Source organism: Garra rufa, chromosome 7 (assembly GCF_049309525.1).
Source record: "Garra rufa chromosome 7, GarRuf1.0, whole genome shotgun sequence".
Lineage (NCBI taxonomy): Eukaryota > Metazoa > Chordata > Actinopteri > Cypriniformes > Cyprinidae > Garra > Garra rufa.
Genome location: NC_133367.1, coordinates 12201019 through 12216553, shown reverse-complemented (window position 1 = coordinate 12216553; position 15535 = coordinate 12201019). Strand labels below are relative to the sequence as shown.

Genomic DNA, 15535 nt, shown 5'->3' with positions numbered 1-15535 from the left:
TTTGATATCAGGCGTAAAGGTGCCATGATTTCCGCAATGATTAACCCTTTAGGTGCCAGGGATTTTTTTTCAAATGCTGTATTTTCACGTCAAGATATCAAAATCTTGTGGTCTGAAAGGTCTTAAAGATAAACATCTACTGTGAATTAGAAAAATGTTGGGCATGACTGACAGTTTATGTGGGGTGTAAATATATTCATCTAATTAGCTTTTTATGGCCATCTTGAATTTCATAATATTCAAGAAATAGTAGATATTGAATTGATGGTTGTTGCTTTTTGATCAGAAAAGAGAAAACCAACAATAAAACAGGAGAAAGTACAAAATTACTACTATATTACTATACTACACAGTCATAGCAGCGGGAATGTATTTTGAATGGGGGCTGAGGAAAAAGGGGGGGGGGGGGTTGGTCCCTTAGTCAATGTTACAAGGCACAAATATTTTTTTCTTCAAGTTTTATGTTTAATGTACATTGAATCATTGAAAGTTTTATTATAAACGCCCAATGTCACATATAAGTAACATTACAGATCTTTCACAAAGAAGGGTTGCATTTCAAAAACAACTGCAGAAACATGTTATAAGTTGGCCATTTGGTCTGTATTATATGCCTTATAATTTTCCTTTAAGGAGAAACCGGTCCGGGTTCTTATGGGTTAAGCATTTGTTTTGATCCACAAAAAGAGTATTTAAAAGATCAAGGTATAAGAATGCGACACAGTTGCTGCTGACTCTCTCGCTTTTTCACGGTTTCTTCATGAAAGCTGTATTTGTGTATAGATGTGTCACAGAAAAAAATATATGATCAAAGTCATGGCAACAAATGTTAATATAAAAGTAAGTTTGGAAGCTTAATAGTTTATAAGATAAAAATGTTTGTCTTTTTTTAATAAAAAATTTAATGTGGAATGTTACATCTGCTGATATGAGCTTTGCTTGATAGGCTACTGTATTAAAGTACTGTATAGTGTCTGATGTCATTGATTTGACTTACTTTGACTTATTTGCCTGATTTACATAAATCATTTCAGGTTTAAGAAGGGTTGCATGAACTACTGATTAACACATTCATTTTCATTGAATTATCAATCCATAGGTTATTTTACCATGTTTTTTCATGTCTCTGGAATGCTCTTGATTTTTAACACATTATAATGCACAGATTAATAAACTGTATTGTCATCTGATCCTCTTTCACCTAATATATTTACCTTTAAGTACCCTTGAGAATTTAAAATACATATTTCAATAATTATCACATTTGCATGTTAATTGGTTCACTAAAGTTGGCTAAGGTCACATGACATGCAAGTAAACTAATAAAATATTAAACATTCTGTGTGTGTTTTTTAATTTGATTTTAAAAAGTATTTATTTTGATTTAACATTTTTATGGTGTATTTTTTTTTTTCATTAAACTCAAAGGCCCTGCAGTTCCTTCACAAACACAAGTTTGGGAAACCCTGACGTGATATATTGTTTAAAGCTCTTCATGATGTAACAACAATAAGCAGAATACATTTTCTTACTCTTTGGATTTTTATGTCAGTATGGTAATATTATCTCATTTGAATCAATTTGATAAATGAGTAACAACAAAAGTAGCAAAAGTAATCTAAAATGTTATGTTATATAAAGTAAAATGTGTAAACTACCTAAAATGTGTATTGTAATGGATTACATTACTAACTACAATTTTTGTCATGTAATTTAGAATCAGTAACAGATTACAATATGTCAGTAATCTACACAGTGCTTTAATTTACTTACTGTTAGGACGATCATGTTCTGGACTATGTCTACCTGCTGCGGCTAGAGAAGAAAAATTACACACAGAGAGAGAAAACAGATCAGAAATTATATATATATATATATATATATATATATATACACGTGTGTGTGTGTGTGTGTGTGTGTGTGTGTATACTATAAAACTGTGAATGTTTGCAGTGGCTATATTAAATAATTGAGTACAGTACGTGTGCTGACGACACACAGATCAAAAGAAATTGACTGGTGAAACTATGATTTTCGTTATCCTCAGAAAATCGACTGTGTATACGACTATAATATGGAAATTACATCCATATTATAAACAGGCTATCAAAGTGGAAATGATCGCAGATTAATAAAGGAAACATCACGCAGAAGTTTAGTTTCTTCCTGGTGTTCAATGACATGATTAAACTAATGTAAGAGCCCAGTGAAACACAATTTAATAAACTAAACCAAGTAAACAACTATATACTGGGTAATACTTCATAAATAATTCAGAAATCATTGAGGAAGTGTGGCTGCATATATTTGTATTAAATTCTTACCTGACGCCATTTTAACACCTGTACAAAAATTCCTTTCAAAATCGAAAGAAAAACACGGACAGACGAAAGCTGACTAGGGTCATACCTGAAGACGCACTTGGAAGAGGTTTAGTGTCTTTGCGTAATCTGGCCAGAGGGTGGCGCTCTAATGCTGATTAATATGATCTAAGTACACACGCACAGAACGGTTATATTATATTCTGTCTTGTCTATAGTCTGTGGAAAAGCGTTTAATGAAGTTTTAAACTGTACTTTGTACATGATACTTGTACACATTACAATTACTGATTTGAAACAGGATAAAAAATAAACATATCACTTCATTTTCAACTGAATTTTGTTTGTACAAAATTACTCACCCTCATGCTGTTCCAAATCAGCCCATGAAGACTTCATCTTCGAAACAAAACCTGAGGCATTTTAATAAAACCAGACAGATGTGTCCATCCGAACAGGTTCACGTTTCAAAAAGTTAAATAAAACATCGCAATCCATATGAATCGACTTCAAATCCTCTAAATCCTCTGAAGAGACGCGATCGCTCTATGTTATTTAACCGTATTAATTTTATGTGGGTTAATTAATTAATTTAATTATTAGTTAACCCACATACACTGAGCACATCAATACTAGCAAACGAATGCTCTAAAGTGAACCAATCAGGTTTGGTCACGCGTGTGACATAAGCACTCCTGAACCAGAACCTTTGAATTTTCGCGCTTCAAGTAAAAGATATACTTTTAAGTATATCTTTAAAAAAAAAAAAAAAAAAAAAATTATGTTATATTTGCAACATAAAATATAACATAAATCGGTGTTATTTATTGCACAGGTAACCCCTTAAGTAGATCATGTCAAAATATATATGGAGGTTGATTGTTATTATTCAGTATACAAAGAACACTTTTCATGTTTTATTTTTAAAATGAGTAAAGTGTAAAATTACAGTAACATTAGAAATGCTTAATACAATATTTCACATCTATAACAATAATAATAATAGGCCTACTGAGTAATATCAAGATCGAGTTCTTGCAGGACTAAAGAAACATTGCGATTTACAGGTTTGTCTCAAACCTGTGGTTTTAATATCTTAAATAAAACCTACATAAGTGCACTTAAATAAAGCATTTGCTCTAGTCTCAGTTATTCTGTGCGATTACAGGGAACAATCATGCTGCTGAAATGCAGATGAACACTATTAACACTGTGAGGGTTTAAAGCTCTTTGGTCAATGCTTAATCAACAGCTTTAGAGTTCAGAAACGCTCATCGTCTTCCTGCGGTTTGGCACCCTGATGTCGGGCTGGTCTGGGGTCAATTGAGCTGCTGCTCAGAGTCGATGTCTGTGTAGATATTACTGACGATATGAGTCAGATCCAGACTCTGGGTCAACATCACTGTCAGAAGCTCATCCGCCTGGATTCCCTCTATGAACTCATCCAGAGACAGTTCACCTAAACACACCAACACATCTGTAAATCACACCACTTTATTTGCATATTAAAACAGAATACACAGATAGACAGATTACCGTCTCCGTTAACGTCGATCTTCTTAAACACCATGTCGGTCAGTTCATCAGCAGTAAACTCCTGCTCTACTCCGTTAATGGCTTGAATGGCCTGGAGCAGAAAAACAACTTTTAGTGGTTTAATCCATGTCACCAGTAGATGGCGCTGAAGACAAACACAGAAAGCACAGAATTGATCAGGATACCTTGAAGATGAGCAGCAGCTCCTCGCGGTCGATGCAGCCGCTGCCATCCACATCAAACAGTTTGAAGTACCAGCGCAGTTTCTGCTGAACTTCACCCTTCAGAACCAAACTCAGAGCAGCCACATACTCCATGAAATCAATACAGCCATCCTGATGACATAATAATACATATCAAATTAGCACACTGGCAACAGTTACGATCAGTCTCCACATTAAATGAGCAAAAGTGATTTTATATACTTAGAAAGCATATAAATGCAAGTCAAATGTCTACTTTAAATGTTTCAAATATTTTTTGTGAAAATAAAATGTCAAATATTGGTAAAATTATGTCATCTTTTAATGTCTAATGATTCTTGTTCTTCCTGAAAAGATTTTTTAAAATATGAACTATTGTTACATTGCTATCTGTAAATAATCAGGTTGAAGTTTCTCTAAAGTTTGTTGTAATGTAAAGTATGGCATACTGTAAAGTGCACCGTAATGTAAAGTTTGACATATTGTAAAGTACATCATATTGTAAAGGATGCCATAATATAAATTTTGGCATACTGTAAAGTGTGCCGTAATGTAAAGTTTGTTATATAGTAAAATACACCATAATATAAAGTTCGGCATATTGCAAAGTACGGCATATTGTAAAGTGCGCCGTAATGTAAAGTTTGGCAAATTGTAAAGTACGCCATAATATAAAGTTTGGCATATTGTAAAGTACATCATATTGTAAAGTATACCATAATATAAAGTTTGGCATATTGTAAAGTGCACCGTAATGTAAAGTTTGGCATACTATAAAGTACACCATAATATAAAGTTTGGCATATTGTAAAGTGCACCGTAATGTAAAGTTTGGCATACTATAAAGTATACCATAATATAAAGTTTGGCATATTGTAAAGTGCACCGTAATGTAAAGTTTGGCATACTATAAAGTACGCCATAATATAAAGTTTGGCATATTGTAAAGTACATCATATTGTAAAGTATACCATAATATAAAGTTTGGCATATTGTAAAGTGCACCGTAATGTAAAGTTTGGCATACTATAAAGTACGCCATAATATAAAGTTTGGCATATTGTAAAGTACATCATATTGTAAAGTATACCATAATATAAAGTTTGGCATATTGTAAAGTGCACCGTAATGTAAAGTTTGGCATATTGTAAAGTGCGTTATAATATAAAGTTTGGCATATTGTGAATTACACAATACTGTAAATTGTGCAGTAATGTAAAGTTTGCCATATTGTAAAAAAACACCATAATATGAAGTTTGGCATATTGTGTGCCGTAATGTTAAGTTTGGCATATTGTAAAGTGCGCCGTAAAGTAAAGTATGCAAATAAAGTGCTTGGTGCATATTAAAATCAGATGTTTCGGTCTCACACGTTTTATTTATTTTTATTTTATTTTAATGTGCACTGAGCACTTTTGCACTTTAAGAATAAAAGAAGATTGCTAGTATCTCGGCATGTAATTCTTTTTAAGAATAATATAAAGTTTGGCATATTGTAAAGTACATCATATTGTGAAGTGTGCCGTAATGTAAAGTTTGGTATATAGTAAAGTATACCGTAATATAAAGTTTGGCATATTGTAAAGTGCGCCATAATGTAAAGTTTGGCATACTGTAAAGTACACCATAATATAAAGTTTGCCATATTGTAAAGTGCGCTGTAATGTAAAGTTTGGCATATTGTAAAGTACACCATAATATAAAGTTTGGCATTTTGTGTGCCGTAATGTAAAGTTTGGCATATTGTAAAGTGCGCCAAAAAATTACACACCGAGATACTAGCAATCGTCTTTATTCTTAAAGTGCAAAAGTGAGCACTTTTGCACTTTAAGAATTAAAGATGATTGCTAGTATCTCGGTGTGTAATTTTTTTTTTCAAATCATCAAAGTGTAAAATTGAAGAAATATACTGTACTAAAAATGCTATTTTATATAAAATAGGTGTTTTACTAAATATTTTGTAATCTAAAATCAAAGCCACATGTCTAACTAGGTTATGCTCCAAATTTGAAGTTGATATCACAAAAATTGAGAAAAATTGACAAATTTCTGTCAGAATATTACTTGTCACCAAAAACAGAAACTTCAGACTTTTCAAACTAGTGTTTTGTCAAGATTAGAAAGCGTTTTGATTATAGAATATTGTAGTAAATTTTGTAAAATGACACTTAGCACTGCTTACTAGGGGGAGGAGCCAACTCAAAGGTTTTAAAGTTACATTTCCACAGTAATCCAATGTCTAATTTCTAAATGGTTTCCGCAGGATGGATTTTGAGTGTTTGAGGTTTTGATTGATTATTTAATTTAGGATGATTAGTGGAATACATGTTAATGGAAAGGGCAATTAAAAAAGAGTGGCAAGCTGTTAGTGGGATTCTGACAGTTAATGAGTTAAGATTTATAACAAATGTGTGACCCTGGAGCACAAAACTAGTCTTGAGTAGCACAGGTATATTTATATCAATAGCCAAAAATACATTGTATGGATCAAAATCATCGTTTTTCTTTTATGCCAAAAAAAAAAAACATTAGGATATTAAGTAAAAATCATGTTTCATGAAGATATTTTGTAAATTTCCTATTGTAAATATATCAAAACTTAATTTTTTTTTATATCAAGAAGGTGATTTTCTCAATATTTCGATTTTTTTTTTTTTTTTTTTTTTTTTGCACCGTCAGATTCCAGATTTAGCTTTTGTACAAATGGTCTGACCCTAATTTTCCATTTAAAATCAAAATGCACTTGAGTAATTCACACATTGAAATGGCCAGAATGAATCAGGTCTTTTTGTTTTAAATATGCAGTTTAATGTCACTATGAGCAATAAGGCTGTAATTGATGTCGCTAACAATCTAGACAGCCTCGTATTTTTCATGGAAAGTGTAATGACGTGAATGGAAGTGCCGTGCTCAGAAATAAAGTAGAGCAATCAGTGTATAAACTCCTGAGTTAACAAGATTACAGGATCTACTAGGTCTTAAAGATGATCTCTGACCTTCTGCAGCGCTGCTTTTTGGCCTGAGTTTACTATATTAACACAGATCTCGTTACCCACAATCCTCAGCTGAACCGAAGCAGAAGGGACGTGAGGCGAACACTGGACAATGAGTTCATGAATTTAACCCTCACATCTTTATATTGTTTTAGTTCAGTTTAAGCATTTGTATAGCACTTTTTACAATGCACATCATTTATCTGTTTTGTTTTGTTTGGAGTGCATTAAAGAATCAGGTTTTTATACTCAATAAACTGACCTAATTATCAACGCAACTTTAACCTGATATAAATCCAAATAAATGCAAATTGATATTTTGAAGAATGTTGTTAAACAAACAATTGACGGTACCCATTGACTTCTATAGAATTTTTTTTTCACACCATTAACAATTTGGTAATCAGCATTCTTCAACAAATCTTCCATTGTGTTGGTAACCAAGTTGACAGTAGCCATTGACTTTTATAGTAAGAAGAAAAATACTATGGAAGTCAATGGGTACCGTCACCATGAGGGTGAGTAAATGACAGATTTTAACAACTATGAGAATGATATAAATATGCACAAGTATAACAGCAACATTTAGTAAAACAGTAAACAGTAAGTAGAATAATAACGGATTGTCTTACGTCGTTAATGTCGAACGTCTTGAACATGGTGTTGACGTACTCGTTTGACTTTTCCGTCAAATTCTTCAGGCCGAAGAACTTCTTGAACTCGTAGAAGGTAAGCTGGCCGGACGGACACTCTGTCATGAACTTGCGGTACCACTGATGAGACTGACACGCGCTCAGCTCCTTCACAGTCATGCTGGATGAGTTTCCCATGATGCCGCTGCAGCGCCGGAGCTTCAGGAGAGAGCAGTCACCGCTTCCACGCTCCGACACACACTGACACACGGGCTCAGCTCAGTGTGCGGGACAGGGCGAGGATGAGGGTGTCCCGTCCAATTACCACTGACGTCATTGCCTGCTGTTCTTTTCCGCTCTGGAAAATACAGCGAATTACCTCCTGCTTACAGGGAACCCTAAATAGAGTGTGTCAGCACAACCTACTGACCTGACATCACGACCTCTGACTGTCTGTCTGTCAAACAAACAGAACATTAGCCTGATGTTTGTGCATGGATACCATTGGTTCATTCTGAGACAGACAGACCGTTAGACCAACAGACAGATCTATCATATATCTATCTATTTATTTATTAATTTATCTATCATCTGTCTGTCTATCTATCCATCTATCTATCTATCTATCTATCTATCTATCTATCTATCTATCTATCTATCATCCATCTATCTATCTATTTGTCTATCCATCCATCTATTTAGTTATCTATCATCTATCCATCCCTCTGTCTATCTATCTGTTTGTCTAGCCATATATCGTCTATCTACCCATCTATCTATCTCTATCTATCCCTCTGTTTCTCTCTGTTTGTCTATCCATATATCGTCTATCTACCCATCTATCTATCCATCCATCCATCCATCCATCTCTCTATCTGTCTATCTATCCATCCATCCATCCATCTATCTATATGTTTGTCTATCCATATATCGTCTATCTACCCATCTATCTATCCATCCATCCATCCATCTCTCTATCTGTTTGTCTATCCATCAATCTATCCATCTATTGTATATCTGCCCATCTATCTATCTATCTCTATCTATCCCTCTGTTTCTCTCTGTTTGTCTATCCATATATCGTCTATCTACCCATCTATCTATCCATCCATCCATCCATCCATCTCTCTATCTGTCTATCTATCCATCCATCCATCCATCTATCTATATGTTTGTCTATCCATATATCGTCTATCTACCCATCTATCTATCCATCCATCCATCCATCTCTCTATCTGTTTGTCTATCCATCAATCTATCCATCAATCTATCCATCTATTGTATATCTGCCCATCTATCTATCTATCTCTATCTATCCCTCTGTTTCTCTCTGTTTGTCTATCCATATATCGTCTATCTACCCATCTATCTATCCATCCATCCATCCATCCATCTCTCTATCTGTCTATCTATCCATCCATCCATCCATCTATCTATATGTTTGTTTATCCATCGTCTATCTACCCATCTATCTATCTCTATCTATCCCTCTGTTTCTCTCTGTTTGTCTATCCATATATCGTCTATCTACCCATCTATCTATCCATCCATCCATCCATCCATCTCTCTATCTGTTTGTCTATCCATCAATCTATCCATCTATTGTATATCTGCCCATCTATCTATCTATCTCTATCTATCCCTCTGTTTCTCTCTGTTTGTCTATCCATATATCGTCTATCTACCCATCTATCTATCCATCCATCCATCCATCCATCTCTCTATCTGTTTGTCTATCCATCAATCTATCCATTAATTTATCCATCAATCGTCTATCTGCCCATCTATCTATCTATCTATCTATCTATCTATCTATCTATCTATCTGTCTAGCCATATATCGTCTATCTACCCATCTACCCATTTATCTATCTCTATCCATCCATCTATTTATTTATCTTTTCAGTTTATAAAAAACTGAAAAGATCCCGTTGCATAAGTATTCATACCCTTTTCTGGGACACATGAAATGTATCTCAGGAGCATTCATATTGCTTCTAGATGTTCCTACACTTGGAGTGGAGTTAAACTGTGGCAAATTCATTTGAATGAGTCTGATTTAGAAAGACACACACCTCTCAGAAAAGGTCCAACAGCTGAAAATGCATATCAGAGCAAAAACCAAGTCCTGAGGTCAAGATAACTGCCTGTAGAGCTCAGTGACAGACTTGTGTTAAGGCGATGATCTAGAGAAGAGTTCAGAAACAAATCTGCTGCATTGAAGGTTGACAGAAGCATTCTCCATAATGGAAGACAATTGGAACAATTAGGACTCTAGAAAGTGTCTGCCAGCCCCCATCCAAACTTGAGAGGAGAAAAGGTGAGGCAAAGAATGGCAGATAATTGCCAAATGCAGATGTGCAAAGCTTGTCACATCAGACCCAAAAAGACTTGAGGCTGTAAAGGTGCTTCAACTATGTACTGAGTTAAGGGTATGAATACTTATGCAATGTACTTATTTCAGCGTTTTATTTTTAATAAATTTGTAAAATTCGCACATCTGGTTTTTGCTTTGTCATTATTATGGTGTATGGAGTGTAAATTTTACAAATTTATTAAAAGTAAAACACTGAAATTTTGCATTTTCAGCTGTTAGACCTTTTCTGAGAGGTGTGTGCCTTTCTAAATCAGACTCATTCAAATTAATTTGCCACAGTTTAACTCCACTCCAAGTGTAGGAACATCTAGAAGCAATATGAATGTCTATCCATCCATCTCTTTATCTATCTTCTGTCTATCGTCTATTATCTATCTATCCATCCATCCATCTATCTATCTATTGTATATCTATCTGTCTATCTGTCTATCCTCTGTCTATCCTTCTATCTGTTCCTCCAAACTTTGCATGAAAGTTTTTAAGTGACAACCTAATTAAACATTAACAGAAAATACTCATTTATGAGAGCTCTATGAGCTATAAATAACCCTATAAAGCGGAGTGAAGTGACACAGATGTTAAGCAGTGAGTGAATGCAGGTTTATTGTGGTTTGGACACACACTGGCTCCTCCACATCACCGGGTTGCAGGCCTGCAGGCCATTACGTTTGCGTCTGTGGTCCGTGTGCCAGGAGAAGCTGAAGCCACATGCGGGTTTCTGAGCCGTGTAGAAGGGTCTCAGAGAGTTTCCGCTGGTGTCTGGAGGAGTTCGGAGACGCTCAGCGGGACTGTTAGGAGGCGAAGCTGGAGATCTGATGGAGTCTCTCGCCTTCACCAAAGCCTGGTCAATGTGTGTATACATGCGGATTTAGTAACTCAAACTAATATCAGAATTATTGAATGTAAATGAGGTTCTTACCCGAGTCTGCTGGGTTTCTGTTTTAGTCTGCATCTCCATTATATCAGCAGCAGTGCTTGTCTGTATGTTCATCAGCATCTGTTCCGAGTCTGATCTGAGTTCAGTGTCTGTGATGACATCATAGAGCTGTTACCGTGACGACACACTCATTCTAGAATCTCCAGGTAACAAATGAACACAAATGGAATGTTCATAGTTAATGCAGGCCAGAGCCATAGAGAAAGAGAGTTGCGACAGGCTTTGATCTCGCCGCCGCACGGTCACGTGGTTCATGGAGCTCTCAATAGTTCCAAACAGCTCCGCGCTGTCTGTGTTTGAAAGGGTTTAAGTAGGACAGACAGCAGTTTTACTATATTTGCAGCAATTTCAAGTAATTATTAACACATAATGTGCATTGATTGTGGATTGATAACTTCTCTGAATACGCTTTACAATCGCATTTTATTCTGGGGAGTGATAAAGAGACATAATTAATATGTTCTCATCCTCTCTGGCAGTGAAAGTACCTTAAGTGTAACTTTTATTCAATTAAATAATTGTAATATATAGTTTATAAAATTAGTAAATATTTTGAGGAGTTTTTTTTGTACTAAATAATATGTGCAATAATGATCCTGACCATTTAAAAGATAACATTTTCTAATATAGTATTTACAGTATATTACAGTTAGTGTAATATTTAAGGTTAAACACACCTGCATGTGTATTTGGAGATAATCAAACACTCTTTTTATGTGTTTCGATTTAACAATTTAATGTTAAATTTAAAAAAAAAAGTAATTTACTCGTGTTTTATGATATTCAAATATACAACATAAGTGAATATTATAATGGCATTTAACATAATAGAAAAGATGAAAATAGTGTTTAAAAAACACAAGGTAACGAATTGCATTCAGCATACATTTTTATCGTGTTTATTGAATGCATTCAGCCTTCTACAGGGAGAGAAAGATTGCAGAAAGACTAAAGTACTACTGACAGCGTCCTGCAAACATGGCTGAAGATGCGAAAAGTGGATGACCAGACAAATTTAATCAACTGAGTGAGTCATTTACGCTGGAACAGCTCCGACTGATTCAAATTCGTGACTTCGATCATTCCGTTTAAGCGATTCACTAACATAAAGATAAAAAAACAGTCATTCACTTTTTAAAATTCGGCATTGCTTGAAAGATCGGGTCTTCAGTGCGAGTTCATTTGTTTCAGATCGGGGCGCGAATCATTTGTTCGCGAATCAACAGTGTGACTTTGCGAATCATTTTTAGATCGGGGGTTCAGTGCGAGTTCGCGAATCGTTTGTTCAGATCGGGGGTTCAGTGCGAGTTCGCGAATCGTTTGTTCAGATCGGGGGTTCAGTGCGAGTTCGCGAATCGTTTGTTCAGATCGGGGGTTCAGTGCGAGTTCGCGAATCGTTTGTTCAGATCGGGGCTTCAGTGCGAGTTCGCAAATCATTTGTTCAGATCGGGGCTTCAGTGTGAGTTGGCGAATCATTTGTTCAGATCGGGGCTTCAGTGTGAGTTGGCGAATCATTTGTTCAGATCGGGGCTTCAGTGTGACTTTGCGAATCATTTGTTCAGATCGGGGCTTTAGTGCGAGTTCGCGAATCATTTGTTCAGATCGGGGCTTCAGTGCGAGTTCGCGAATCATTTGTTCAGATCGGGGCTTCAGTGCGAGTTCGCGAATCGTTTATTCAGATCGGGGCTTCAGTGCGAGTTCGCGAATCGTTTGTTCAGATCGGGGCTTCAGTGCGAGTTTGCGAATCATTTATTCAGATGGGGGCTTTAGTGCGAGTTTGCGAATCGTTTATTCAGATGGGGGCTTTAGTGCGAGTTCGCGAATCATTTGTTCAGATCGGGGCTTCAGTGCGAGTTCGCGAATCATTTGTTCAGATCGGGGCTTCAGTGCGAGTTCGCGAATCATTTGTTCAGATGGGGGCTTTAGTGCGAGTTTGCGAATCGTTTATTCAGATGGGGGCTTTAGTGCGAGTTCGCGAATCGTTTATTCAGATCGGGGCTTTAGTGCGAGTTCGCGAATCATTTGTTCAGATCGGGGCTTTAGTGCGAGTTCGCGAATCATTTGTTCAGATCGGGGCTTCAGTGCGAGTTCGCGAATCATTTGTTCAGATCGGGACGCATTCCCTGTCCAAACATCATTTGGGATTAATTAGGTAATTTTGTCAAAAGAAATGTTCTTGATTACAAGAAAAATACAGATGTGATTTATTTTGTCTTTCCTTTATACAGCTTTAAATAGTTTCATTTTCAAAGTACTCTAAACTATTTCAGTGAAACGATGTTAAATATGATCAAGAATTATTTTATTTCGATCTACAGTGTAATAAAAGTTAAAAAGATTAGCCTATAGCCCTAAATATATATAGACTACAAGCTAATTCCTTTTTCTTAACTTTTAACTTCTTCTAAAAATTATCAAGAATATTAAATGGACTTAATAGGATAGGTTAACGAATTTTCTTATACAAACATAACGAATGCACTTCAAAAAGTTTTCATATAGAAATTCAGGAGTCACGAATATGACAATTTTAAATATATAATATTAATAATATATATTAATATTATTTATTTAAAATATATAGTTATATAGCTATAATATAGCTATGTATAGCTATAATAGTTGTATCAAATGAATAAGAAAATTATAGTGCCTTGAATTTATTACGTAATGTTTCATTTTGTTTGTTTCACTCTCTGGAAATAAAGAAAAAATACAGTTTTTACTTGGAATTCGTTTCTAATCCCTGGTTTTAAACAAGCATAAACATGAGATAATTTATATATTATTGCTTAAATAAACGTTTAAAACAGAGCTAGAAATTTTATAATTAAGGAAATTAAACAGACTTATAGGCATTTGAAAAGACATAGTGAAATGTGTCTAGTGATTCCAAAAAGAAAGAGAAGCATTTGACATAATCAAAATATTCGAGACATTTATTAGGAATACCATTTTCTTAATTAAGATGCTGCATGTGTTTATCCAGTCTAATCGAAGTGTGCGTCTCTCCCCGACTATTGCTATTGCATTTTGCAGAAAATCTTAATTAAATGTGTTGATTAAATGTAAACTTGTTTGCTCTGTTTACATAGTTTACTGACACCTATTGTTTATTTACTGGTACTACTGCCTTAACAATGACACTCCCAATGGATAAGATGAATATAATTTAATAGCATTTAATAGAGCCGTGTAGTGACATATAAATAATGAATATCAAAAAATAGTCTGACAGACTGTTTAATATACAACACATGACTTATTTTGGCATACAAACAACCAATTTGTAACCAAAGACTAGGCTATGTAAAATGTGAATTAACTTTTATTAGTAACTTTGGTAAGTTTCAGATTTCAATTCATAAATAACATCGATGGAGGGGGGCCCAAAAAATGCAGCCTGCCTAGTGTAGTGCATTTATTTAATCCGGCTCTGGAAACAGAGATGCACTTTTTACTGCTTTAGGATGAACAGAACTTTGGATAGTTCCCATGTCCTTGTCTAGATCAACTTTGAATGAAGGTGAGGTTAGAGCTTTTTGTTTATGTATGTGCAATTTAGCGAGCCGGAAACACAAATTAATGTTTCTATATTCTCTTTTGAGTAGTCAAGCGATCCAAAGAAAACATCTTTAAAACAAAAAGAAAAGTCACAAACAATTAAATGTCTGTTGTCCGCTGGTATGTCCCCACGAAAATCAAACATACATCTTTGCAGAAGATGTTTTGAAGACCAAACAGTTGAAGACCATAGAATGGAAAAAATACTATGGATGTCAACAGCTACCGTCAACACCTTGGTTCTTCAAAATATCTTTTTTTTTTTTTTTTTGTCCTAAACAGAAGAAACTCATACAGGTTTGGAACAACTTGAGGGAGAGTAAATGATGAAAAAACAGTGTGTTTTGACAAGATGAAAGCGAAGATGATGCTGGGCGAGCAGAGGCCCGTGAGGCGTCATGCAAACTCATCGATCATAAATCACCTGAAGCATGTGAGCAACGTTCCTGGGAAAACATGAGCCGCTGAACACAGGAACTCTGCGACGCATTCTGAACATTCTTAGATCACCATGACAACCTGGAGGAACAGGACGGACAGGTTTGAGTTCTGTTCCCATGCCGACTGGGAATGATGGGACACGCCCCGCTCGCTCTCACTCTCTGCCCGACTACACTGGGGTTTACTTTTATCTATTTACATTTAATATAGGAGGATTTAGATATCACTCCTTTAAAATTGACAAAATGAGAAAATAATACATCTACTAAATTTTACATTTTTAAATTTATGATTTTATTACATTTCTATATATATATAACACAAAGACATATAAAAAGAGATTGCATTAAATTATTCTATGAATGAATAAGTCTTGTTCAAAAGGTCCTTTGCAGGTCAAAAATCAAAACACTCTATATTAATTACTGTAAAGGTTTATGCAAATATTACCACAGTGAATCTAGCCCTTGATTCCTGAACGAGACTCTAGTTCACCGTGACAGCAAATATTTGGGTTTCATTCATTTTAACA

At 35.1% G+C, this 15535-nt stretch overlaps 1 protein-coding gene across 1 annotated transcript; it reads right to left on the bottom strand.

Moving 5' to 3' along the window:
• Positions 1-3218: 3218 nt before the first annotated feature.
• guca1ab.2 (guanylate cyclase activator 1Ab.2) lies at positions 3219-7967 on the bottom strand. The gene is made up of 4 exons (XM_073844556.1): positions 7686-7967; positions 4043-4192; positions 3858-3948; positions 3219-3780 (listed from the first exon to the last, which is right to left on the bottom strand). Exons 1-4 carry the CDS (start codon positions 7881-7883, stop codon positions 3641-3643), a joined length of 579 nt encoding a protein of 192 aa, XP_073700657.1. The 5' UTR covers positions 7884-7967; the 3' UTR covers positions 3219-3640.
• Positions 7968-15535: the final 7568 nt, after the last annotated feature.

Bases quoted from the DNA above. Each gene is read 5' to 3' on its own strand.
- guca1ab.2 (XM_073844556.1), bottom strand. From the start codon at position 7,883: ATGGGAAACTCATCCAGCATGACTGTGAAGGAGCTGAGCGCGTGTCAG. The intron at 4,193-7,685 runs GTAAGACAATCC...TTATGTCATCAG, and splicing joins AGACGTTCGACATTAACGAC to GATGGCTGTATTGATTTCAT. The intron at 3,781-3,857 runs GTAATCTGTCTA...TGGTGTGTTTAG, and splicing joins GATCGACGTTAACGGAGACG to GTGAACTGTCTCTGGATGAG.